This window comes from Lagopus muta, chromosome 20 (genome assembly GCF_023343835.1).
Source record: "Lagopus muta isolate bLagMut1 chromosome 20, bLagMut1 primary, whole genome shotgun sequence".
In the NCBI taxonomy this organism is placed as follows: Eukaryota; Metazoa; Chordata; class Aves; order Galliformes; family Phasianidae; genus Lagopus; species Lagopus muta.
The window spans coordinates 5,130,136-5,156,339 of NC_064452.1; the positions used below are offsets into that span (position 1 = coordinate 5,130,136).

General features: G+C 53.6%; 1 protein-coding gene across 1 annotated transcript; it reads left to right on the forward strand.

Annotated features, from left to right (window-relative positions):
• Nucleotides 1-133: 133 nt before the first annotated feature.
• On the forward strand, nucleotides 134-18,410 carry TMEM132E (transmembrane protein 132E). Its single transcript, XM_048967030.1, has 9 exons — nucleotides 134-220; nucleotides 9,018-9,924; nucleotides 10,138-10,278; nucleotides 12,355-12,547; nucleotides 12,709-12,852; nucleotides 15,408-15,613; nucleotides 16,201-16,480; nucleotides 16,564-16,755; nucleotides 17,373-18,410. Exons 1-9 carry the CDS (start codon nucleotides 148-150, stop codon nucleotides 18,396-18,398), a joined length of 3,162 nt encoding a protein of 1,053 aa, XP_048822987.1. The 5' UTR covers nucleotides 134-147; the 3' UTR covers nucleotides 18,399-18,410.
• The last annotated feature ends 7,794 nt before the right edge of the window (nucleotides 18,411-26,204 follow it).

A 26,204-nucleotide genomic window follows, 5' to 3' on the forward strand; every position in this document is an offset into this window, starting at 1 on the left:
TTTTTGGTGCTGGCTTTGGATTTTTTAATTGTTATTATTTTTTAAGCGGGTGGGGGGGGGGTTAGAAGGGGGGTTCAGGGCCTGGCTGCCCCCCGCCCTCCTATTGCTGTTCCCCCCCCCCCCCCGCCACCACCCCAACACCTCAACATGGGCTCTCTGGAGAAGATGCTCCCCGGGCCGGCCGCTCTGCTCTGCTGCCTCTGTTCGCTGCTACTGCTCGGTGAGTGTTGTCGGCGCGGTGGGGAGTTGGGGGGATCACCAGTCTGTGTGTCTGTTCGTGTGTCTGCATCCCTGAGGGGGGGGGGGGTTTCTCCCCTCTCTACCCCCCCATCCCAGGAGTCGCTGCCCCTCTGTGCCCCCTGCATTCCGCAGCCCCCACCTTCCCTACACCCTGTGCCCCCCACCTCCACCCCCCCCCCCCCCCGAGGAAATGGGTGAAGATTAAGACTTTATTCCCGGCTTAATAAAATGACAGATTGCTTCTGAGCGCTGCTAATGGGCTGTTTGCTGCGGGGGGAGGATGGGGGGTGGGGGGGGGTTGGGAAGGGGGCAAAGGGGATACATCTCCCAGCCCCCACCATCCTCCCCTATCCATTACATCCCTGATGCAGAGCAGGGTGCTCCCTCCCCCCCTGCACCAAGTTGGGTGCTGAGAGTCACTGCTGTACCATCATATAGGGTGGGGGTACAGTGATGGGGTGCAGCCTCCTCTCACCCTCTGATTCGTGCATTTCAGGATGGGGGTTCCCAGCTGCTTCCTTTGTGGGGGGGACACAGCCTGTTCTCACTTTCCCTGAGTTGCATTCAAATCACAGCCCTTACCCCATGCTTTGCCTGCTAGTGACATCCTGGCCTGCCCCGGTGACAGCCCTGGGGATAGGGGAACCTGCTTCTGGGGGCTGAGGGGGGGGGGACGGGACTTTATTAGGGTGTGGCTCTTTTGGGGTGGTTTTCCTGTAGAATCAACTCCTGCAAATGCACCAGGCAAAGCTGCAGAAAGCAGGGAGCTGCTGGAAATCGGGGGTGCCATGTATAGCCCGTTTTGTGAACACTGGGTGTCCCTAAAGGATGCGCTGCTGCAGCCTTGGGGTGTCTGGATCGTGTCCCAGCATCCCATGGACAGAGCACTCCTGGGCTTTTCTGAGCATCTGCAGCCCCTGAGGCTCCTGGGGAGCAAAAATAATAATTAGGAAGGGGGGACACTGAGAGTGCTGCAGGGAGCAGGCAGGGATTATTTTTTTCCTTCAGCCCCTTTAAAGGCTCCCAGAGCGGCTCCGGCAGCACAGACCTTGCTTGCTTGCCTTGCTGACCCCACAACTTCACCCAGAGCCTTTGGGTGTTGCTCCCCCCCAACCCCGGCACCCCAAAAGCAGGGTTTAGCAAAAGCTGCTTTAGGGGGAACAACAGGTATGGGTTGGGCAGCCAGCAGGAAAACGTGCTTGTCCTCCCTCTTGCCTTTATGAGATGCAGACGTCTGGGTCTGGCTTCCCCACGGCACCACAGGCGGCTGTCAGCCCCGCTGCCAGAGGAATGCTCTGTGATGGGAAATCTCCTGGGCTCACATTTCCCCTGCCCACACGATGCAACCCCTTCTTCCCATTCCCTGCTGGGGGTCCCTGAGCCCCCTGTTGTTCCTCAGACCAGCGCGGTGGGCACACATAACCCCTCAGTGATTCTAAGGGACTAAGGGGACCCCAAGCCAGGACTGCTGTTTAGGGTGCTGGAATCCCTGCAAGGCACCAGCCAACTGTTAGGGCTCATTTTGTGGCCTTTCCTGGACAAATAAAGGTCTTGTGGGGAGCCAGGAAGTGTCTGACGGCTCCTCATTCCCCCGGCCTTCCTTGTGGGATGCTTGGGATGGCCACTGGGGTCAGGGCACGGCCACGCAGAGCCCTTCTCTCTTGGCGAAGGATTTATTTTTTATTCCCTTTACAATGATTATTTCTTGTTATTTTTAATACCTCAGTGGCAGCTTCACCCCTTTGGCGCCTCCTTCCGTTTCGGGAGCCCTGCTTGACCGTCCTCCCCCAACCAGCAGCTGCCAGAATGGGGATTTTGGCATCCCACATCCCGGACTGGGGCGGCCCCGGGGCTGCATGAGGGTTTTCCAGAGGGACGGAGCCGGCAGCTCAAAGCCAGAGGAGCCCTTTGGTGTTGCGGCACGACAGGGATTCACCTGGCGTTGTGCTTGTGTTGGGGGGATGGGTTTGGGTTTGGATTCCATGTGCTCTCCCTGCTGCTCACCCAGCCCCATCCCCACTGTGTGCCTCAGTTTCTCCTCTCGCTGGGCGGTGGGCATGGAGATGTGGTGTTATTCAGTGGGGGGAGCGTGTGCCTCCATCCCATTGGCAATAGGGTTGGGGCCGTGCTGATCTCCCTGCATCTCCTACCCCATAACTCCCAATGTGACCAAATCCCATGCGTGGACTGATGGTGGAGGATGTGCCCCAACCCCAGGAGGGCACACGCCGCCTCTCGTCCCTGTGTGGGCTCGGAGCATCCCCATCTTCGGGATATTTCAGGCCAGCAGGTGGAGATATGCCATAACTCGCTGTCGAAATGGGGAAAACGCAGCCGGCGTTTGCTCACTGAATGGGTCCTGGGTGCAATCCCTGAGCACACCCAGCACAGCCCAGAGCAGGCAGAGAACAGCAGGATCACAGTGCCCCTGTTCATTGGAGGGATCTGGCCCCCGAGCGGAGCTGAACCAAGTAGAAACCAGTCACCCCAGGCCCAACCTCAGGCTTTGGTTCCAGGCTGCCCTTGCGTGACCCCAGCTGCTCCTTCTCACCTTTTCTTCCCCTTGAATTTGGGCTTGAACTGTTGCCTGCTATTTGACAGCCCAGCAACAAGTGGGGCCTTTTTATCTGGGTATGGGAGCAGTGTGCTTACAGATGCTCCAGGTGCCTTGATACTGTGCATCAGTCTGTGTGCATGTGCCTGGTTGCCCAAGTGATTTGGGACTTAAGTTCTACAGAACAGAGGCAGGGCATGGGGCAGCAGCAATTCCACAGCTGGGCGTTGCTCAGTGCTTCTAGAGACCTGGCTCTGTGGTTCAGTTCAGTGATTTAATTCTCCAGCTGCTGGAGTCCCTCTTCTCCCATCCTCTGCCTAAAAAAACCCAACCCCTCTCCAGCAGAGCATCTCCTGACATTTGAATGGGCAGAGCAGCCACCTGCCTGTCCCCTCCCTCATGGCTATGAAACGTGGCCTTGTCCTGGGTAATACAGTGAGATGGAAGAGGGTTTGGTGTGACACAACCTGAATTTTGGCTCCTGCAAGCGCATCACCCCAAAGGAGTGGCAGGAGGAACCAATGTGCTCTCCTTCCATCACGGCTGCTGCACGAGCATCCCATCCCATCCGTCTGGAAAAGGTCACTCTCTCTAATCTAATTGGCATCCTCTATTATTAAATACAGGGCTTTGCTAACGAGCTGCCCCCTGGGATGGAGGAGGCGGTGGTTTCTTCTATGGGGGACCGCGCGGCGCCAGGGCTGGGTGCCTTTGGGACGGGTGTGCAGCAGGGAGCACAGTGCCAGTAGGGCACTGCTGTGGGAGGAGGCAGCTGCTGGAGCTTCCTGCCATAGGAAGAGCTGCTCGAGCTTCAGTTTCCCTGTGAACTGGGGTCCTCCAGCCAAATTCTGTGGTGGCCCAGGATGTGCGCTGCTAGGAGAGGCACAAACCCAAGTGTGGGGATTTGTTGGCCGTTGCCTTTCTCCCAAAAGACCCTGGTACAGATGCTCTTGCTGTTCCCTGCTTTCCCAGGCCGCTGCCCCACTTGTTGCTGCCCGGGTCGATAACCCACGTCTCGCTGTGCTCCGTCCCAGGAGGATGCTGCAATCACAGCAGTTTGCTTTTCCACCCTGATGAAGCCACCGTCTCCCGCTGGGCAGCGTTTTCCCTTTGCTGCTGTGCAATATTTGCTGTGCTTGCTTTTTTAATCCCTCTGCCTGAGATCTCAGGTGCTTTTGCATCCCAGTCCTGTGAAGTTACTGCAGCGGGTTCTGCTCTGTCCCTTGCAGGACCGACAAAAGTTCAGCATTTGGGATAGTCCCTCTGCTCTCCAGATTTCTTTTTCGTGCTGGACCTCATCCCTCTTGCAGTTTGTGCCCCATCCCCCTGCCCTGCTGCATTCTGCAGCTCCTGGGCGTTCCTGTGGGTTCAGGCAGTCCCTCATCCCTTTTCTTTTTTATATTTTTTTTCCCCACCGCCTTTTAATTCATTTCTTCATTTTTCCTCCTCCTCCTCTGCAAAGGCCCTCTCCTTCCCGGCCCCCGACCTGTCCCCTGGTGTGATTTGTGGAAATTGCTCTAAAGTAGCTGCTGCGTAAAAGCCTTCCCTGCTCCCAGGATTTATAGCAGGCTGTGCCTGTGCGCGCCACATCCCATTTAGGCCATATTTATTTATTCCTTTGGGTTTCTTCCCCCTTCCCTTTGATTAGTTTCCTGGGGGAAATGCAGGGCTCAGCTCTGCAGCCTTGGGCACCTGGTGTCCGTCCTGCTGGCATTGCCTTGCGTTGCTTCTTGCCACTGTGCTGGGCTGAAGCTGAAGGGCTGCTGCACTGTCACCCACAGTGTTCTTACTGGGGGATGGAGTGGGAGGAGGATTTCCAAGGATGCCCCCAGGCAACAGCATCTCCATCCTGGAACCTTAAAAAAAAGGGAGAGTCAACCGGCACCTGCACAATCCTATATTAGACACTGAAGAATCCACTACTGCCACCTATAGGAAGACTCAATTCAGTTTTCCCATTCATTACCCGCTCAATCCCTCCCCTGGGCTGTATCAGATCACCCCTCTGGGATGAGTGCTGTGCTCCTTCTACCATGGGGCTTCTGAACCCCACCGCCACTGTGGGGCAGAGCTGGGGACCAGGATGGCCAAGGGATTTGTGTCCCCTGTCCCTGCAGCCTCCCGTTGGCCATCTCACTGCTGTGCGCCGGGGGAGGTGCCTGTACATTTGTAACAATTATTCACTTAATTGACTTCCAATTAGCTAACGCTGGAGATGGAAGCTCGCACCGCGCCGGGGATCTTGTTGTCTTTCATGTCGCCGAAAACAATTTCCAAGGCTCTGGCTGATAGGAAGCATTTTCTGAGTCCCTCATGAGAGCTGGGCTTCCCATTTCAGCTCCCATTTCATTGCTGGGAGGGTTTTCCCAATCTGTGCTGTGCTATGGGGCAAAGCAGGGGGTCCTGCTGCCCTTTGCAGGGATGGGAATAGGGTGCTTGAGGCTGTGGCCAATTGTAGCCCTGCCAGGGCTGAATCGTTGAGGTTTGGATGGAGGTGGAAGCCTCCATTTGCCATTTTTATTGGTTTGGGTATTTTTTCTGTGCTGTTTGGAGGTGCACACCCTGCTTGGATAAAAGCATATTGTGATGGGGTCAGTGCTGTGATGTGAGGATGGAAAGGGGATGTCTGGTCCCAGGATGGATGAGGAGGTGGATGAGGTATCTTTCCAACCTTAATGATTCTATGGGTGTGACACTCATCTGGGAGCTGGGTCTGCCTCTGATTGGAGCATCCAGGTGTTGGGACATCCGTGGTGTTTGTTGCTCATGTGGATCCTTTGTGGTTGGCCCTTATGGCCATGGAGGCAAAGAGTGGACTGTGGGTGCTGACATCCCCACAGACTTTGAGTCTGAGGGCTCCAAAGCTTGGGCTGGATGCTGCTGGCTTTGAGGTGGGACATCTGTGGTGGTGGCCTTATGGTGGGACTGTCCTCTTGGATCCTTAGCAGTGAGCTGGAAGTGATAGCTGCACCATAGGGGCTGAGCTGCACAGGGTCTCAGGGCCCATCTTTGGGGTCTTTGACCACTAATTTAACCCCATCAGCCTTTTTGTCCCTCTGGGTGACCAGGAACTCCAAGAAATGCCAGCAGAGCTTCAAACCAGCACAAAGCCATCTGTGAGGAGCTTTGATTACAGTGTCAACCCGTCATTGCATCATGGAGCTGGGCTGTGTTGGAACAGACTGGGCCACAGTCCCCAGCAACAGCCCTATTTTATTTTCCAGTGTTTATTTTATCTGCTTTTCCCCTGTTAAGTGGGGATATATGTGCCGGGAGCCCCCTGTCATATCCCACAGGATAAGCTGGGATCAAACTCCCCCCTGGAGTGTGGCTAAAGCGATCCCTATGGCAAACAGCTGGGGCTGGAGCTAAGCTGAAGCTCAGGGCAGAATATCAGTGCTGGATAAAGGAGAAGTGGAGGAGGAGGAGGAGGAGGAGAAGGCTCTTCAGCCCTGGGACAGTTGCTGGGAGCAGGGATGAAGGGGCTGAGGAGCCACAACCACATTCAGTCTGACCATCAGCCGTCCTTCCCATGTGTCCATCTGTCTGACCCCAGTAGCCCCAAGCAGTGATGATGTAGTTGGGTTGTTCTATGGGGTTGGGGGATTCTTTCAGCACTGGAGACCCCCCAGAAGCAACGATCTCCCCTGGCCTGGGGGGCTCTTGTTGACTTCAGTGCATGGTCGTGGGTGCAGCCACATTTTGTCCTGCACTGCTGTCCCCATGTGCCCCCACTGCCAGCCCAGTGGCCCATCTGGCTGCATGGCTGCAGCAGCGTGGGGCACATCTGGCCAGGCAGATGTGGCTGCACGAGGGGGGGTCATCACCAGTTGTGTGTTTCTGCCTCCCTCTCTGCCCTCTCTCCCTGCTGTGGCTCACAATCCACCCTGGTTTGTCACAGAGGGAGCTGGGAAGGATGTGGGTGTCCTCTCCTGCTATGGGGCTGGGGGGGGGGGGGGGTCCTCAGTCCACGGGGCCCAGGCATCCCCTGAGCTGGTCAGAGCCTGCTTTTTGCTCGTGGTGCTGAGCTGCGAGGGTGGAAGAACCATATGGTCCTCCCCGTGCCAGCCTAATAAAATCAGGAATGCAGGTCAGGCACTGCAAATCCCGTTAACTGCAGCGGGCCAGTGCGGAGCAGTCAGTGGCCAGGGCTTAACCCATCTGTCTCCATACACTGAGCCAGGGGTGATGGCAGAGGAACCATGCTTCCTCCTGGGGGCTGCTGGGTTGGGGCAGTCTGCTTGGGCTGGGGTCCCCTGAGGTGCTAGGCTTTCCTTTCTTCCTCCCTCCCTTCTACCTATCTACCTTTCCTTCCATCCGCTCTTCCTTCCACCCTTCCTACTTTCCTTCCACCTTTTTTCCATCCTTTCCATCCATTCTCCATTCTTTCCCCTGGTTCCATTATCCCTCTCCACCCATGTCTGTTTGTCTTGATCCCACGTCCTTCCTCACCCCACGCTTTATCCCCCTTTGATGCAGAGACTGTAGGACCTAAAACTCTGGGCTGCTACTAGCCCTGGGCTGGACGTGACCCTGCCCTGTAGGATTAGTTGATGGCCAAGGAATGGAGACACCCACCACGTCCCCCCTCCTAGTGACAGATTATAGCATCGTTTAAATGCATTTTGTCTGTGGAAGGAAATAGAATCTCAGGGTGCCAGCAGTCCTCCTGTGTTGCACTAATCATGACCACAGCATTAATCTGCAGCCCGGCTCATCCCCCATGGAACTGGGATCTGCACATGATGCAGGGCTTGGTGCCGCACTGCTGTCCCATCAGTATTGTCACCCGTGTCCCCTGGTGCTGGGGGGTGCCCTGAGGGGAGCAGGCCTTTGGGTGGATTTCCTTTGTGGAATGATTTAAGTATTCTCCAAACACCGGTGATTTTTAAGGGATAACAGTTACAGTTTCAGTGATTCAGCCTCAAGCTTCAGTGTTTTGCTTGGCTCCCCATGCCTCATTCATTCTTGCAGGCATTTGTGTGGTTACCCCAATGCAACTCCTATTTCGGGATCTTTTCAGAGCTCTGCTTTTCAGCAAACAGTCTCATGGCTTGGAAAAAAAAAAGTGGGGAATAGCAGGAGCAGCTGTGGCTGCATAGGGCAGGGCTGTGCTGCAGCCGACGTGGTGGCATCACCAGCAGTGCCACCGCTGTGTCCCCAGCATGGTGCCTGGTCCTGAGGGTGAGAGGAGCTGCATCCTGGGTGATGGAGCTGCAGATGCCATTCGTGCCCCTATCAAGTGCTAATCCTGTTAAGAGCCTTCCTAAGCCCTTAACCCCTGCAGCAATTAGATCCAGGCTGTTACGGGGTCTCGCCTCACTGAGCTGTGTGCTGCAGGGACCAGCATGCCAATTGCCCCAGCATTTTGGGACCAACGTCCCCTCTTCTGCATCACCAGGGGAAAGTGAGGCAGAGCTTCAGGCAGCAGCAATCCCACAGCTGTATGGCTGCAACCACATTGATGCTCCAGCTGGTAGAACCCTGCCTGGGTATTCATGCTCCCTCCTGTGTCCCTAGGTAGAAAATAGGGGTAGGAGCGATAGATTTGGCAGCCCCCCAGAGCAATCCCCCATTGGAAGCCCCCATCCAGCTGCTGTTTTGAGTGCTGAGCTGTCACATCAGAGCCTTTCACCACCCGTAATTTGGGTGCCACTGGTGGAGGCTGGAGTCGCTGGGGAATGGCTGCAATCAGTGCCAGGGCTGCTTGCTGTGCGACGGGGAGCTGCAGGGAGGGGAAGCATCCTGGGAATTGCTGGCAGATGCAGATGAGAAGACCTTGAGATGTCTTCCTTGAGATGTCTGCAGTGAGGGGCTGCGGCACAAGGGCTGGTGGGTACTGAATGGGAGATGCAAATGCTGCTCAAGGAGCTGGGCTTAGTGCATCCAGCCAGCTGTGGCTTGGGGCAGGATCTGTCCCACAGGCTCCATCAGCATGTTGGCAAAGGGTTGTTGGAAATGAGGATTCAGCCTTTTGTGCCCTATTCCTGCACATCCTGACCCAAATTTAGGCAGGCCCTTGACATTCTGGATGCTCCATCTCACGCCAAGGGTTGGAGAAGCACAAGAGATCACTGAGGTTCTGGGGTGGGTAACAGGAGTGAAACTCATCTCAACTTTTGCTGCCCTTGCTGGATACTCTGGGGCTGCAGAACCTCATACTTGCTATGGGAGCTCGCAGTTGAATGTCCCACAGTAACCATCCTCTCCATCCCCTTCACAGCCCAGGCCAAGGGGCCAGCTCCCAGCCCTGAGCCATCTGAGTCCCCTGGTGCTGCGATGCTGCCTGTGAGCTACCGCCTATCCAACACCCGCTTGGCCTTCTTCCTCAAGGAGGTGGGGGGCAGCCCCCCAGCCAACAGCAGCACCCCTCTGCAACGATCCGAGCCCTTCGTCGTCTTCCAGACCAAGGAGCTGCCCGTGCTCAATGTCACCCTGGGACCCTTTAGCACAGGGTTGGTGCTGCCCAAGGAGCACCTGCAGCCTTCCAGCACCCTGGAAGTCCCCAACCGCCTCACAGTCAACTGGAAGGTGCGCGCCTTCATCATCCAACCCCGGTTGGTGGCCAACCAGCCCGTGGTCCAAGTGCTCTTCTATGTGGCCGGTCGGGATTGGGATGATTTCGATGTCACTGATCGGTTGCCCTGCGTCAGGCTTCACGCCTTCCGCGATGCCCGCGAGATCAAGAGTTCGTGCCGGCTGCGGGGCAGCCTGGCCACCTGCCTGGTGCAGGCTGAGCTGCCTCACGCCTGGTTCCGGCCCGCCGCTGTGCCACTGGGCCGCAGGAAGGGCCCTGATGGCATGGAGGTGCCAGGTGAGAGCCAACAAGTCGAGCTCTACTACACTCTTCACGCCCCCGATGGGGCCGGACAGTGCCTTGGGGACACATCGGCATCATCCCCTCGTCGAGGGAGTGGAGGGGCAAGGACTGAGGGTCCCACACAGCACCCACTGTTGCGCATCGGTAGTGTCAGCCTTCTGCAGCCTCCCCCTGCACAGCCCATGCAGGAGCATCGGTTGGATGGCAATGTCTTCATCCGCCTGCCTGACCGGCCTCTGAAGCCGGGTGAGGTGCTGAGCATCCTGCTCTACCTGATGTCCAACTCCACGGTGGAGCACTTCACCCTCAGGTAGGGTCCTGATCCTGTGACCCATGTCTGTTGGCAAGGATTGGTTGTTTTGGCTGGGTTGGGTGGAGCAGTGACATCTTCACTATGGATGATGTCTCTGAGATTCAAGAGGAATTGGGGGTGAAAAGTCCCTCTGTACACATAGCAGAGGGGTGAAGATATCTGGGGGTGTCCAGGGGTATGGGATCCTACCCTGATCATGGCTCTCTGCAGGGTGAAGGCCAAGAAAGGCGTCAACCTGCTCAGCACCAAGTCGAGGAGCGGGCAGTGGCTGGTGAGCTCAGAGCTGCTGACAGGTGGCAAACACTCCACGGCCACCGTTGACGTGGCCAAGGTGGAGGGCACCGGGCCCAGGTAACTATAAACCCATCCCCACCATACCCATACTTGTATAATCAATGAATGTACAGATGTTATAATTATGAAATATACCAGACAGTTTGGCTAAGCAGTTATTATACCAAAACAGAATAGATAGAATGCTTCCCATATCCTGGGCTCACTATGAAACTCCAGAGGAGGGGATCTCCAGAAGAGACCCTTCCCTACTGGTAGTCAGCTCTTAAATGGGTCTAGGAGAGGTGGAGACAGGCTGCCCTCCTTCCGGCAGCACAGGTGAATTGCCTTCATTGCTGGCTCATTGCTCGCCTCAGGTGATCAATCAGAGGTTCAGGCTGTGATTCAGCAGTTTCCATGCACCACTGAATCATGTCTGTCACTTCCATATCTCCACGGGTCTTGAAAACCTGGTGTGGGGTGCAGGGTGGTTGGGTGTGATCTACTCCATGGCCAACACCAAGCTGGGGCTCAAGCAATGTGCTCCTCAGTCATGGCAACATTTTGCTGCTGCATCCCCATTTCTCAGCTGGTATTTATCCAGTTGTTTCAGATTCTGGAGGGTGCATATGGAAGGCTTTGGGGTGGTATTGTGAAGACATGAAGGATCCTCCAGTTTGAGGTGGAGGTATTTTAATTTTGTAAAAGTTGTAATATCATGGATGCTAGCAGCTCTTTATTGGTTGTCCAGAATGGAGAATCCCTTTGGGAAGGAAGGGGAGCATTCCCCAGATAAGGTCTCTCTGGTCCCCAGGGTCATGGATGATATTGGATGGGGAGCATGAACCTAAACACCACCTGAGCTGGACAGAGCTGTTCTGTTCTGCTAGGCATAAGGGTGATGCCCATTCCTCATGGTCCAGGCTTGGGTGATGAAAGGTTTGAGTTGGCCAAGGAGAATCTAGGGGATAGAGTTGAGAAGGATCAGAAGGACAAAGATGAGTTAAAACCCAGAGGCTGCTCTGGGAAGGGGAGATGTGGGACTGGCCTTTGAGCATAGGGAGACTGTTGGGGCTCCTTGAACTGCAGGGGTCCTGGACTGCACAGGGTCAAAGTCACCAGCAGGAAGAACTGTGACACGCTGGGTTGTTCCCAGGTGGTGACATCTCCATCACCTGATGTCTTTGGGAGCAGGGAGGGAAATGCCTTCAGGAGCTGGGTTAGAGCAAACTGATGCTCTCAAGCTGTGCTGGAAGATGTCAAATGCAGCTGTAGCAGAGAGACATCAGAGCCCGTGGCTGACACTGGTAAATCCCCATGGCCACAAGCCCGATCAGGGTTATTTGCAGGAATAGCCCTGCAGGAATAGCCATGTGCCACACAGGAGCCATGCACTGCAGGCATAGAGGGCTCCATCTCCCATCTCCTTCCCCAGCCCCCCCCCCCGCCTCTGCTGCCGACTCAAATCAGCCTTGAAAGGTTAGAGACGGGAGATGAATTTAAAGTGATTACAATCACCTTTTAGACAAACAACTCGATCAAATATTAACGTAATGGAAATGATGAATGACTCAAAGCCGTTTTGCCCTCTGGGCCATGTAAGCACAAGCATTTTGCCTCGGGGCAGTGGGGATTGGAGGGAACCTGGCACACCGAGAGCTTTGGGCTGATAATGGCCAATACTGGCGATTTTGCACTCCGGCATCTGCATCTTAAGTCATTCCCCAAATCCAGGCAGCTTTGCTCTGCCGGAGATGCTCAGGAGGATGCAGAAGACATTGGTCTTTGTTGTGCTGCTACAAGGAATCCCTTTCACTCATTATATATTTATAAGTGAGAAACTGCATCCAGCATCCCCAGATTGATGGGACCTTCTCGATGGCTGCTGCATGCTGAGATGAGAGCAGAACTATTTCAGCACTCCTCACCACATTCCATTCTCCTGCTCCAAGGAGGCTTTTGCAGGGAAAATGCCTTCCCTTTGTGTGGGCTTTCATAGGAGCAGCTGTGTTTGGGCTGAGCATCATATTGGTGACCACTCTGGTCCCTTCATCATGCAGGGGCACTCCTGAGGAGAGATCCACTGGAGATGCTCTGCATCAGGGATGATCCATAGCACCCAACTCACTGCATCCTCCTCTGGTCCCCTGTCAGGGATGGAGAATCCTCCTCTGAGATCATGCAGCTGGATTTTGAGATGGAGAACTTCACCAGCCAGTCGGTGACACGCCGCATCATGTGGCACATCGACTACAGGGGCCGTAACCCCCCTCCTGACCTGGAGAAGGTGGTGACAGAGCTGACGGTCATCCAGAGGGACATCCGGGCCATTGTGCCCCTGGCCATGGTAAGAGGCCTTGCACTTGCTCCTGCCTTCTGGTTTGATAGCTGGGATGGTTTATTGTCCCTCGAGGATTTTGCAGCACGAGATGGATGTGGATGCGGTCTATCATGTCTCACTAACCCCATCTGCCCCAATGACATCTCCTTTGCACCTTTTCTCCCCAGGACACAGAAATCATCAACACAGCCATCCTGACGGGCCGAACAGTGGCCATTCCTGTGAAGGTCATTGCAATTGAGTTGAGTGGTGTTATTGTGGACGTCTCAGCCATGGTGGAGTGCAAATCCAACAATGAAGACATCATCAAGGTGGGTACGGGAGCGATAACTCCCATCTCCCACCCCGGGAGCACATCCCTGCTGAGCCTCTCTGGTGTTTCAATCTCTCTTTGCCTGTCTGAGGAGAGAAGGGCGATGCACTTTGTCACTGTCCCCACTGAAGGCCATTAGATGCTGTGGTGCTGTGCACGCTGGCACCAGGCAGCAGCAATAACTAAGGGTTATCGCACTACTTAGCCCTGATAAGGTAAAATACTGTCGCCTTGAAATGTGAACCACACGTTTTCATCAGTGGCTTCACCTGCGCCTCTGGGTGACATTCATCTCCTGTGTGGGATTTAATGCTGGGCTGAGCTGGGAGGGTCAAGCAAAGTACTGGGGACAATGGGACACAGGAGATCGGGGCTGCGTGGGGTTGGGGCTGCTCCTCTGAGCACAAAACACGTGTAGGCTCCCATGGCAATGATGGCCCACGCATCCCTCAGCTGACTCGGCAGTATCAGCCCTCAAACCCAGCCACGGGTGTCTATTTGTTCATCACCATACCCATTCAACCATATGTATTCTTCTATCATTCTGTGTATCCATCCAGCCGCCCGCCTGCACTGTTCCATCACCATACCCATCCATCCATCCGCCTACCCACCCCTAGACATCGTGCCTTCTCCCTGCCCCGTTGGTGTTGGGATGTGCTCCCTCCATGGGTCCCTGGGAGCCGTTTGCCCTGTGGGAGCTGGTGTCACAACCTGTTTACCCAAGTTCTCCAACAAAACCCCGATCTGTGCGATTTACAGCGCCAGCTCTAATTTATGGAGGCCGGTCCTCCGCAGCGTGATAAAACACTGGAGCAATAATACACTTCAGGATGGACTCCAAGACACTTAAACTGTTTAATGTGCTGCCTTTCGACTCATAAATCTATTTACACGCTGTCCCCAGACCTGGGGGGAGCAGACACATGCACACAAGCAGGGATGAATAATACATAAAGCAGCCCTCCAGCCCCGTGTGCTCTCCTTCCGCTCGCCATCCGCAGCCCCACGCAATTCCTTGCTGAGTTATTTTGTGTTTGTGCTGGTGATGTGTTTCCGAGGGAGCTCTCAGTTTCCTGCTGAGATTGGGCACTATGATTACGGTGTCAGGGCTATAAAGCTGTTACATAAATCAGCTTACATGGTGAGATCCACTGTCTGTTACTGTAAATAATTTAGCAATAAGGAGGGACGAGGAGCGGGAAAAGGCTGCTTCTCTCCATGCTGTGTGTGGTACAGCGGTGATGCTTGCATGGAGGGAGTGCATCTTGGATGTGGAGGACATGGTGGCTGGAGACTGATGATCTTTAGGTCTTCCAACTGAAGTCATTCTGTGATTCTATGACATGGCAATGAAGGTGCTGCAGCCACCCATGAAAGCTGGTGACAGAGTGTGGGTGTGAAATGCCACCCTCATCTCCTCTGTGGGCACACAGGCATGTGTTCATGGTGGGGCTAGATGAGCTTTGTTGTCTTTTCAACCTTAATGAATCTATGACATGGGCCATCTCCTCATGCACTGCCCACCCAGGGTCACGTGGTGACCTCAGGCACCATGCATATGCTGAGAGATAGGCATGGAGAGATGATGTCTTCCCTTGGTCCCATGCTTGAGGCTTGCCAAGGGAGGAGCTCTGCACAGGAGCAGAGCTGTCGGTGCCTTGGCTCTCAGCCCAGGCAGACCTCAGCCTCGCTTCCCAGTGCCTTGCTGCAAATCCGGGAAGTATCTCCCAACAAGTGTACACTTCATTTAAAAGCTAATCTGCAGTCACTCCATCATCAGGACAGGGCTGATGTGCTGCTATTTTTTGTTGTCGTATCTCCCCCCCTTTGCCCCCCCCCATTCCAACCAACAGAAAAACAAGCGGCCCCCAGAACAAGATGCTGGGGGGATTTATTAGGTAAGGTAATGCAAGCAGCATCCCATCATATTTATTGTGATAAATGGCTCAATATCCAGAGATGGAGGATTTACCCAAGAGCTCATCTTTATTCAAATGCTGCCCTGCCAGAGCTGAGATTGTCTTTTCAGACAGCTCTGGTACAAGGACAAGGAGCAAACCCCGTGAGCTGAGCTCAGGGAAAGCTGCAGACGTGGAGTGGGAGTCCCCAGCCCAGTGCCTCCTTCCTGCTGGCTGGGAAGGAGAAGGTAGTGTTGGCTCTGCTGCATTGAGCCAAGCAATGCCGTGGTGGCATCCTCTTAGCACCTTAATTGCCTTGGATCGGTTGGTAGTAAGTGGCCCCCACAGGAAGTATTTGTTTTATAGCAAATTTAACTAATGGCATTTGCATAAATGGGAATTAAAAGACGAAGAGAGAGGAGAGAGGAGGTGAATGCGAGGATTCAGATGGACTCTGGGAAGCTTTATCTGGAGTCAGCAGGAAGTATGTGGATGGAGGTGGGCATGGGGCTGCATTCCTTTTCGTGGCAGGCACTGGTGGGTACCTACAGTGGCTGGCCACTGCTTGCTGCCTGCTCTCCCTAGCCTGTAGGTGGGAGAGATCTGGGGACGGATGTCAGATTACGCCCTCCCTGTTTTCCCCTCTCCCCAGGTCTCCAGCAGCTGTGACTACGTCTTTGTCAGCGGGAAGGAATCGCGGGGCTCCATGAGTGCCCGGGTCACCTTCACCTACGAGCACCTCTCTGCCCCTCTGGAGATGACGGTGTGGGTGCCCAAACTGCCGCTGCACATCGAGCTCTCAGACTCACGGCTGAGCCAAGTGAAGGGCTGGAGGGTGCCCATCCTGCCGGACAGGAGGTGGGTGCTGGGGGCACAGTGTTCGGGGTACCCCAGGGCAAGGGAGGCAGTGATAGGCTGGGAGAAATCCACAACAGGACCCCAAGATACGGGGCATGAGATGTGCTGAAGAAGAGAAGGTGAAGGTGGCAGAAGTCCAGTGGCTGTGTTCAACTTCTTAATGAGGGGGGTTTCAAAAACAATGGAACCAGACTTTGCTGCAGTGAAAACGTGGATCGTGGATGCAAGTTGTATTTTTGGATGGAAAGAGAATTTCACAATGAGAATTGTTGAACACTGGGACCAGCGAGGAACATTCATCCATGCCAACAGTCAAAATTCCTGTGGATAAGGCCAAGAGCTGCCAAGCTCCAAAATTAATGTTGCTTTGAGATCTAGAGACCTTCAGGTGTCCCTCCCAACTCGAGATATCTTGTCCTTTCAGCTGATTAGAGGGTGGAGATTTTGGCTACCCCATTTTCACGTGCTGCTAAAGCCCTCAGTGACCTCATGAACAACAGACAATTTTTGTCCAGGCTCCAGGCTCCACCATGCTTTTCCCCTGCTTTGGAACACCCTGCCACCTGTCTCTTGTCTCTGTCCCACAGGTCAGTGCGGGACAGCGAGCACGAGGAGGATGAAGAGGAGCGGAAGCAGAGCCGGGGCTGTGCCCTGCAGTACCAGCACGCCACACTGCAGGTCTTCACCCAGTTCCACACCACAGCGGCAGAGGGCACGGGGCAGGTGGTCACCATGCTGGGACCCGACTGGCTGGTGGAGGTTACTGACCTGGTCAGTGACTTCATGCGCGTGGATGACCCGCGGGTGGCCCACCTGGTGGACAGCTTCACGCTGGCTGGCAGAGAGCCGGGAACCACGCTCTTTAAGGTGCCCCTGGTTTACTTTCCCCTTTCCATCAACATGGCTTGAGGTTGGCGGGTGGGTGGTGACTGTCCCCTCATCCCCTGCAGGTCGTGTCCCCGCTCATGGAGGCGGTGCTGGGTGAAACACTGGTGACAGTGGCGGAGGAGAAGGTCAGCATCACAGACCTGAAGGCCCAGGTGGTCTCCAGCCTCTCACTGTCCCTCCACCCCAGCCCTGGAAATAGCCACACCATCATTGCTCGCACAGCTGCCCAGCAGACCCTCAGCTTCCTCAAGCAGGTGAGGTCTTGGCTTTGGGGCACTTGAGGTGGGATGGAGTTCCATCTAAAAAGTCCTCTTCACACCTCAAAGTAACCCAGAAATCTTCATGTCAGTGTCCACGTGGACAGAGGTCTGGAGGAAAACTCATAGAGTTTGTAGCCCTGATTCATGCCTTGGGGGCTGAGATTTGGGGTTTGTGGAAGTCCTGCTTATCCTGTGGAGCTGAGATTTGGGGTGAACCTCATCTGTAGAGGTCCTGCTTGTCTTGTGCCCTCTACCTAGGAGTCTTGGAGCTCTGTCCCCTGAACCTTTCCTCCACACCAAGCCCTGGGGAGCAATGGGGAAGGAGTTGAGCATCAGGACAATCTGATACCAGGCCAGAAAGTGGTCTGCACCTTGTTCCAAACCTTCAACAGACTCTGTGTTTGGGCAACTGTGGGGAAAACTGAGGGAAGAACAGGCAAAAGAGAAAAGCTAGGTGGTGGTTGGGAGGAATAAAACAAATCAATAGGCAGATGGGTAGAGGATAAATTGTGTGGGGGAAGGATGCGAAGGAGGAGGGATGGATGGGGAGATGGAGGTGCAGGTGGGACTGGCATTGTGCTGGGCAACCGGTGCCTGTGTTGGTTCTGCAGGAAGCGCTGCTGAGCCTGTGGATTTCCTACAGCGACGGCACCACAGCCCCTCTTTCCCTCTACGACCCCAAGGACTACAACCTGGTGGTGAGCAGCCTGGATGAGAAGGTGGTGACGGTGACCCAGGACCGAGCCTTCCCCTTGGTGGTGGCGGAGAGCGAAGGTGTGGGGGAATTGCTGCGGGCCGAGCTGGTCATCTGCGAGAGCTGCCAGAAAACCAAGCGTAAGAGCGTGCTCTTCACAGCCCTGGCCAGTGTGCGGGTCCATTTTGGCTCCGAGGAGGACCCGACCTATGACTACGACCACGTTCCCAGCAGACCAGGGCTGGAGGCGGGGTCGAGCACCACTCTGCGGGCAGAGGTGGAGAGAAAAGCGGAGCCGAGTGAGGACAGTAGGATGCCCAGTGCGTCTCACCCCACAGAGGACTTCCCCACCATCCCCACTGGCTTTGTCCAAGTGACCCGAGGGCTGACGGACCTGGAGATAGGCATGTATGCCCTTCTGGGCGTCTTCTGTCTGGCCATCTTGGTCTTCCTCATCAACTGCATTGTCTTTGTGTTGAAATACCGGCACAAACGCATCCCACCTGAAGGTCAGACCAACATGGACCACTCCCACCACTGGGTCTTCCTGGGCAATGGGCAGCCCTTGCGGGCTCACAATGACCTCTCCCCACAGCCTGAGAGCCCTGGGAACCCCCTGGAAAATGTGCAGACCTGCTGCCATGCGGACCACCACAGCAGTGGGAGTTCACAGACCAGTGTGCAAAGCCAGGTCCATGGTCGTGGGGACGGTTCCTCGGGGGGTTCCACACGGGATCAGAGTGAGGACCCCCTCAACTCGCCCACTTCCAAACGGAAGCGGGTGAAGTTCACCACCTTCGCCACGTTGCCCACTGATGAGCTGGCTTACAACTCCATCCCCATCGCTGATGAGGAGGACTTGGAGTGGGTCTGCCAGGACATGGGGCTGCAAGACCCCGAAGAGCTTCACAACTACATCCGCAGAATCAAAGAGATCGCTTAACGCAGGGGCAGAGGGGATGGGGTGGGAGGGAGGGGGCCGCCACGCCGTGCCACGCCATGCCATGTCACGCCACACCGGCTGCTTCCTGGGGCCTGAGACCCACGTTGGGCTCTCTCGCAGGTTCCCTTTTGCACATCTCACATCCTCCTCACCCCATGTGGAGGCACCTCTGGGGGCTGTTTTTCTTTTCTTGCCCTTTGCCGTCTGCTTGTCCCCAGGGTGGGGGCACCAAACCTGCAGTGAGCGGGATCCACGAGGGATGCAAGCTGGGGGCTGGAGATGGATAGGGATGGATCTTGTGAATGTGCAATGGTGAATGGGATGAGATGATGCTGTGGGTCCTGCGGTGCACAGGTTGGAGGAGGGGAAACATCCCACCAGCCTGCTGCAGGAAGGTGGTGGGTGGGGGTTCCCAAAAGCCATCCACTGTACATGGGGGTTGCACAATTGCTGCACCTGGTTGCACAGTTTTGGAGGTGAGCGCTGGCGTGGGGATTTGCCATCCTATGGCAGTTGGGTTATGCGGGGAAAAAGCGGGGGCAAAACCTGCATCCCCACCTCAAGCTCACCGCCTGCTTCATGGGGTGGTGGCATTAATGTTTGCCATCACAGCATCCCTTGGGGACTGCCTCTGCCCCAGGGCTGCTGTTTCCTGCCCTCCCAGCACCAGGCTGGGAGATGCAGTTGGGTCTTCACATTGCCCACCCAGCTCCCTGCCTGGTAGGGATTCCCATGCCCATTTCCCCCAGTCCCAGCCCACTGGGGACTCCCACAGCCAGGCTCAGCCTCCGTGGTGCCTTCTGACTGCCATAATCTCCCTGGCCACCCCGCTCCCAGCCCCAAAGTCCCCCCTCCATTGCAGAGCATCCTCAGACAGGCTGACTCCAAGGGGACCACCTGGGTACCAGCGGTTGGGGTCCTACATGTGGGCGCCCAGCATTGCCCAGCGGAGGGGGAGGCGGCAGCTGGCAGCGGATTATTTCTGGATCGGAAGTTACCCACCACTGTGTCTATTTTTTTTTTTTTTTTTCTTAAATAAAAGACTAGAAAAACTAAAAAAAAAATTAAAAAAAAAAAAAAAAAAGGAGAAAAAAAAAAAAAGAAAAAAGCAAAAAGCAACCAACACAACCACAAAGGAAACGAAAAGCCAAAACCAAAATGCGCCATCCTGGGGGGCATCGCTTGGCTTTGACACCCATCGGAATAGTAAGTGCTTTGGGGTCAAAGCTGTGGATTTGGGGCCACCCCTCAAAAACCCTCCCCACCTCAAAAGCCCCATCAAGGAAGTGATGGCACAGCCAGGCCCTGTGCCTCAGTTTCCCCAGAGCGCTGTGCAGTGTCTTGAAAAGCTCTTTAAGGAGTTTATCATTCTGGGACTGTGGAAATTCCTCCCCTGAGCAGCCTTAAAGCTTTCCTGATAGCTCTATGCTGGTTTTAAATATACATATCCTTCTATAGAGAGATATATATGAGGAAATTAAGATGTGCTCAAAGACCAGGTGGGTGCTGCGTTCCTGTTTTACCGTGCCCTGTTATCGGAGGGACCCAGGTCTGGCTGCATGATAGCGATTCCAAGCAGTAAAATTAATACAGCCAAATTCTTGCCTGGAGCCGCCGAGCCTCCTCGTCAAATTAACATATATGAATATTTGTTTAAAATTAAAAAAAAAAAAAAAAAAAGGAAAAAGGGAGAGGGGAGAAGTGAGAAAACTGTTCAATAACATGCGCCCAATTCCTGCATTGTGAGGTGGAGGTGGGCAGGGGAGAACAGAAGAGCTCTGCCCCACCTCCTCCTCCCACTGGAGTGTTCTGCTGCCCTGATGGGGATGGTGACAGCCCTGCTCAGGGCATCTTTTCAATGAAGAGAGCAAGATCTAGATAAGTAAAGCTATTTACTGAGACATAAATATGTATGTATTTATACATTATAAATACATATGTATATATACATGCATATACAATGTGTGACTATCTTTATAGATATACACACATACATAACTATGCATGCGTGCATTCCCTTAGTGGATTGATGCCAAGGGCTTTACTTAGGTGCAGTGGTGCAGGAATGCATATACATAATGTGCACACCCATGTGAACACACCGCTCCTCCAGAGTTCCCTTTGGGCAATGGGAGCATAAGGGGAGCAGCTCACCACAAAGGTGTTTGGGTCCTGCAGGAAACATGCCAGGGAGGCACCTGTTGAAATCCTGAGGTCAAAAACCCAGGAAAAGTGTGTTTTGGTGTGAGTGTGATGATAGGGTTGCAAGGCACCCAGTGCTCAGCCAGTCCCAAAGCGGCACTTTTCCTGCTTACTGCTTCAGCACCCGTAAATACAGCAACTGAACGGGCCTCCGATGGCCAAATCTCATTGAAGAAGAAAAGAAAATAGGGGAAAATAATTAAACAGACTCCTCTCTCTCAGCTCCCCTCCCGCTCTGCCCTCTGTTTATTCTCTTGCTTTTTGGTGTTCCGCTATCTGCTCCCAGCAGGCAGGCACGCATTTGCATTTTAATGCGGAGCAGAGAGGCTGCATGCAGCTCTGGGGAGGCAGAGCCAGACCCCCACCCCTGCAGCCCCCCCACCTTCCCGGGAGCCAAATATCCCCTTTAAATTATGTGCTATGAAAATAATTAAACCACTTAACGCACCCAGCCCCTAAGCCATTAAGAGAGGAGGAAAATGGGAATTTACCCTGCTTCTCTGCATGGAGTTCAGACTCTGCAACACCTGGGGGTCCCACCACTCTCCTCCTCCTCCAGCTGTCTGCTCTCCTTCTACACCTGTTGACACTGTGTAGGTTTGCACAGCACCTGGGATGATGACTTTGGTAATTGCATGGTTCTTTCTGGGGTCTCTTCACTCCATTTTTGCCTGGCTCAGCAAGGAATGGGAAAACCCCTAAGGTCTCAATATTTTAGGGCTCCTGCTCTGTGCTGGGATGATTTTCCCCTACTACCAGCCCTGGAGCTGCCAAAATCTGCCCCTGGGAAAGGCAGAAGGAGAGAGTTGTAGGATTCAGTCAGATGCAATGGCTCTGCTGGGAAGAGTTCAGCATGCCCAAAGTGCCTGGAAGCTCTGAGGCAGTCACAGTTGGGTTTTAGCCAAGAGAAAGCCAGAAATGCCTGCAGGGCAGAGCTCCTGGTCTTCCTATGGAATTTCCATGTGTTTTCCAGGGATTTCCTGACCCTTTCCAGGATTTTGCTGTCACTTCTCATCAATTCCAGGATCTCCAGCTGTCTTCCAAACAATTGGCTGCAGACACTGGATAACAGCATAAGCAAATTGCTAGATGGTTTGTGCTGGGAAACACTGAGGCATCTGGGCCATGGGAAACATCATTAATAACTGGAAAAGGAAGTCTGGATCCAGGGAGCCCTGTGATCCTGCAGATCCGTGCCCAGCACCCAGCACTGCATTTCCAGCCCCAGCAGCCTCTGGAGTCTCAGTCTTCCCATCCTTTCCAACAGCATCACCGAAAGAAGGCCAAATTTTGTTAGTTCATGGATTTAAAGGTCACAAAAGACCATCTCATCTGACCCTGCGTGATGCGGAGCGGCAAATGTCACCCAATTATCCATCTGCTGTGCCTCCGTGTCAAGACCAATAATGCATTTCTCTTGGCTGTGATGAAAGACAAGATGCAAGAGATTGCTCGTGGTTTTGTTCACCAGTTTACCCCCACAGACACCTATGGACCCATGGAAGATTTTGTTTCTGATGGTTTCTGCACTTCTGGGGCCAAAGCCTGAGACATCTGGGTCTAGATTGGATGAAATTATCTTAGAGGTTTTCTTCAACCTTTGTGATTCTATGACAGTCAGCGAGTCCTTTGGTGTCAGCCCAAAGAAGACAGAGCCCTGTGGCCACACAGCAAAAATCACAGCTCCTCATTCCTCAATGAGGATTGAGGAATTCCTCATTCCTCCATCAGCTGCTTTATGGCTTTTTTGGTTGTCAGCCTTTGTTGGGAGCCCAAAGGAAGAACTGTTCCACCAGATGGACGACTTCTTGGTGGGAGAAAGCAGCTCAGCCAAGAGGGCTTCAATGGATGCAATGAGAATGAGAACAAGGGCATTGCCACCATGATCCTGCACAAAGAGGTCAAGATGCTGAACCTCAGTCCCTCAAAGCTCCCTGTGAAAAGGCTTCATCCACCTGTGCCCCAGTTCACTCCAACACTCTTGCCCTCCTGTGCCGTGATACTTCGCTCTCTCTGCCCTTATGAAGATCCCCATTTGGGCTCCCCATCCTATGGGTGCCCCATGGAGAGTAACTGGAGGCAGCATAGATCACAGTAACAGCTGCAAATCCAATTACCTGAGGGTTAAGCACTCGGCTGATGAAAACCAGGGGTTAAAAGTGCTGAGCCAGCAAAAGCTCAGCACCGATCGATGCCATGTAAATAATATCACTTGTTCCTGGGAGCCCATTCCTTTCTGTTTCAGCACTGAAATCCACTTAGCCCAGCAGGACCTCACTCGATTTCTGGCTTATGTGGGTTCAAAACCATTTAAACACAGAGGCTGTGCAATGGGGAATCAGCACGTTCCCGTACAATCCCCACCCCAGGGACCTGCAGAATGCTGCTACTTGACTATGTTCAGCACTGCAAACACTGCTGGGTCAATAAATAGGGGGTGAATGGCTGCTGGAAAATCCTTCAGCAGTGCAGGGATGACTCCTGACCACTCTCAACTGACCCCCAGCTATGCTGTGTCAGTGGCATTCTGATCCCAAATGATGAGTGCTTTCAGATGGGGAGAGGGATGCACGAAGGCAGTTCAGGGTATAGAGCTGAATGATGGCCAGGGTGGAGAGGAGCTGGGGATCAGGGAACTGGGGCTACTCCATCTAATCCCTGATCCCTCTCCATAAGGAGGATGTGCTCACCCCGAATCACCCCAATTCATTCCCAGTTCACCCAGTCACTCATGGCTGAAACACTGGGACGCTCTGGACAGAAAGAAACACAATCAGAAATGAAACTATTTCCTTTTGACATTTTTTTCAGCTTACAGTGGGCCTCTGATCTTCCTCCACCTCAGTATTGAGGTGACCTTCTGATCTTTCTCCACCCTTGACACGTCCTTTGATGGCATTTATTAGGCCTTTGCCTTAAAAAGCTGTAAATCAGCCCAAGCCCTTTTGATTTTGACTGAAAGGGAGCAGGAACACAGATAATACCTCTGGAAAGCAATTTCGTTTTTCCTGAACCACTCCTGAACTGGGAAGCAGAAAAACCCCAAATAAATCTGTTGTTGGCAAATCAGTGAAGGAAACACTAAGCATGTAAGAGACAGCCCTGGCTCAACCCAATTGATACCTAGAGGTGCCAAAATGCCCCCAATAAAGGCTGGATGGGAACAGGAGCATGGGGACCCACAGTGCTGGGCAGAGGAAGGCTGGCAGATCCTCCCAGCACCCAACTGAGTCCCTCCAGCACAGGAATGGTCCTTTTTTTGGAGGGGGGTGAGGGGCTCAGGGAAAGGGGGGGAGATTCCAGTGATTCAGACTTGGCACAGGAATAACCATCTGCCTTGGCATAATGGGAAATAACACTGCTGTTGATTTCTCCTTCTTCCTCTTGGAAAGATGGAGCCTTTGGGGAGCTTTTAACTAGCAAGCTTATTTTTGCTGAGATGTTTCCCTAGAGCACCCTCGTGGTTTTTGGCTTGTGTGAGCAACCAGCACAGCCCAGGCAGGGTAGGTTTGGTTCCCTCTGCACCAGGTTGGTTTGCAAGGATGGGAGCAAGGCTGGGCAGTGTGGCTGCTCTCAAGGGGTTTTTAAGAGAAATGATGGGGACTTAATTCCCCTTTAGTGGGCATGGCAGGGACGGTTTGATGGTTGCACTAAATGATCTTAGTCTTTTCCAACCTTAATGGTTCTGTGATTCAAAGCCTGTCTGGGACAAATCCCCACGGCTCCAGCCCAGCTGGTACCTGTGGCTAGAGGTCCCAAACCACGTAGGCAGCCCCAACCATTTTTCCCTCTTCTTTTTCTCTCTCCTTCCCTCCCTCCCCCCTTTCCCACCACCCTGTGATCTATTGTAAGATAACAGCCCCAATTGCTCCAAATTGCTTATTGAAGACTCGGTGGTAAATCAATGATTTTAAATGGGATCACAGAATAGCAATCCTAACAACTGCTGAACAATAGTAAAAAAATAAATGGAGCTGGCCAGCAGAAAGGAGAGGAGTGGCCAGGCTGCTTCATTCATTGCCTGCAGCTGATGTGGGCTGCAGGGAAAAGGCCATCGAGGAACATGAGCTATCAGGACCTCAAATAACCATTCTCTTGCTTTTAAGAGCTGGAGTGAGGAAGCGAGAGCAGCAACGCCGTCACTAAGCAACCTCCCAAGTTTTGAGGATGCAGGAGGAGGTGAGGGGGTTTGTTATCTTTCTACTGCTGGAATCTTCAGTTCTGCTCAGTCCTGAAATCACTGCGTGTGTGCAAGACAAAAAGAAGATGCAAACAAAAGCACTGTAAGAAACATCAGGGAGTGGATGAATGAACACTCTTCCCTCCACATTTTTTCTCTCCTCCTTGATTAATGCATTTCATTTGCTGTATTAGCAGCTATACCTTCATCTGCAAGGTGAAAGCTGGCCTCAGCACAGCCAAATGGAGATGAGATGGATGGAGGGGTGCAGGGATGGGAATAGAAGAGAGCTGAGCTCTGCATTGCCATAGTGCTGGGCAAAACATCCCATTGGATGTTGTTGCAGTGGGTTGGATCACAGCAGTGGGACTGAAAAGAGATGAAAGAAATCACAAGCCAAGTTTTCTGCTGCACTCTGTGGTTATTTCCTATCTATGCCACCCATAGCAAAATCCCTGGAAGAAGGACAGTTGGGTCTGGCACCTCAGATCCCAAAAGCAGGAACTGGAGAAGATGGTGCGAGTCCCAGGGCTGTGTAAATTAACTCCACTCAGCTGCAGCACAGGATAAGGAGAAGCATACAAGGAACCAGTGAGTCCCACATGGGCATGGGTTGGGTTTGGGATTCACCCAAAGGGAGAAATTGGGCTGCTAAGCAGACTCATGTGATGGCTAAAGAATGTTCCCAATAACGGTCACAGGCATTGTGCTGTCACCATGTAAATAAACACTGGGTTATTCAGGAGGCAAGAACTTGCCTGTGACACCCAACGCACAATTAGCTGTATTTAAAAGCTCTCTGCAGGGCTGGATTTAGCAAACTCATCCCACCCCAAAGAGCAAAGCTCAACTTCCAGCAGGTCCCTGTCTCGCTGACTGCAGATGAAGCATATGCCTCGCTGCAGTGCTTATTCTGTGCTTGATTTATTGACTGATTTATTTAAAAATGTAACGCAGCACTGCTGACAGCTCAGGCTTCAGAGACCTGTCCAAGAATAATTTTTATGAACAGAGACGGAGGCAAAATCTAACTGGGTTATAAACTGACATGATAAAGCCATCAGCTCAGCAGCGCTCAGCACAGGCACCTCCTGCCTCCCTGTGCAGGATCTCAGTCTGCATTGGGGATTCCACTTCTCCAAAGAGGTTTACCCCTCTTTGGAGCATTAGAGAGAGGAATGAAGACCAAGAGGGGACCAAGAGAAGGCGGTCTGGGAGCACCATTGCATGGTGCTGTGCCCACCCCAAGCCCAATTTCCATCCCAAAGAAAAGCATGGGGTGGGAAGTTTGGAGGACCAGCAAACATGACAGGTCATACCAAGGCTGGGGGCTTTGCTGGTGTTGCTGGGTTGTGTGAAAAGGGCTCTTTGCAAACCTGGTGTCACCTGGGTCCCTCTAAACTGCAAGAGGAAAGGCTTCATCC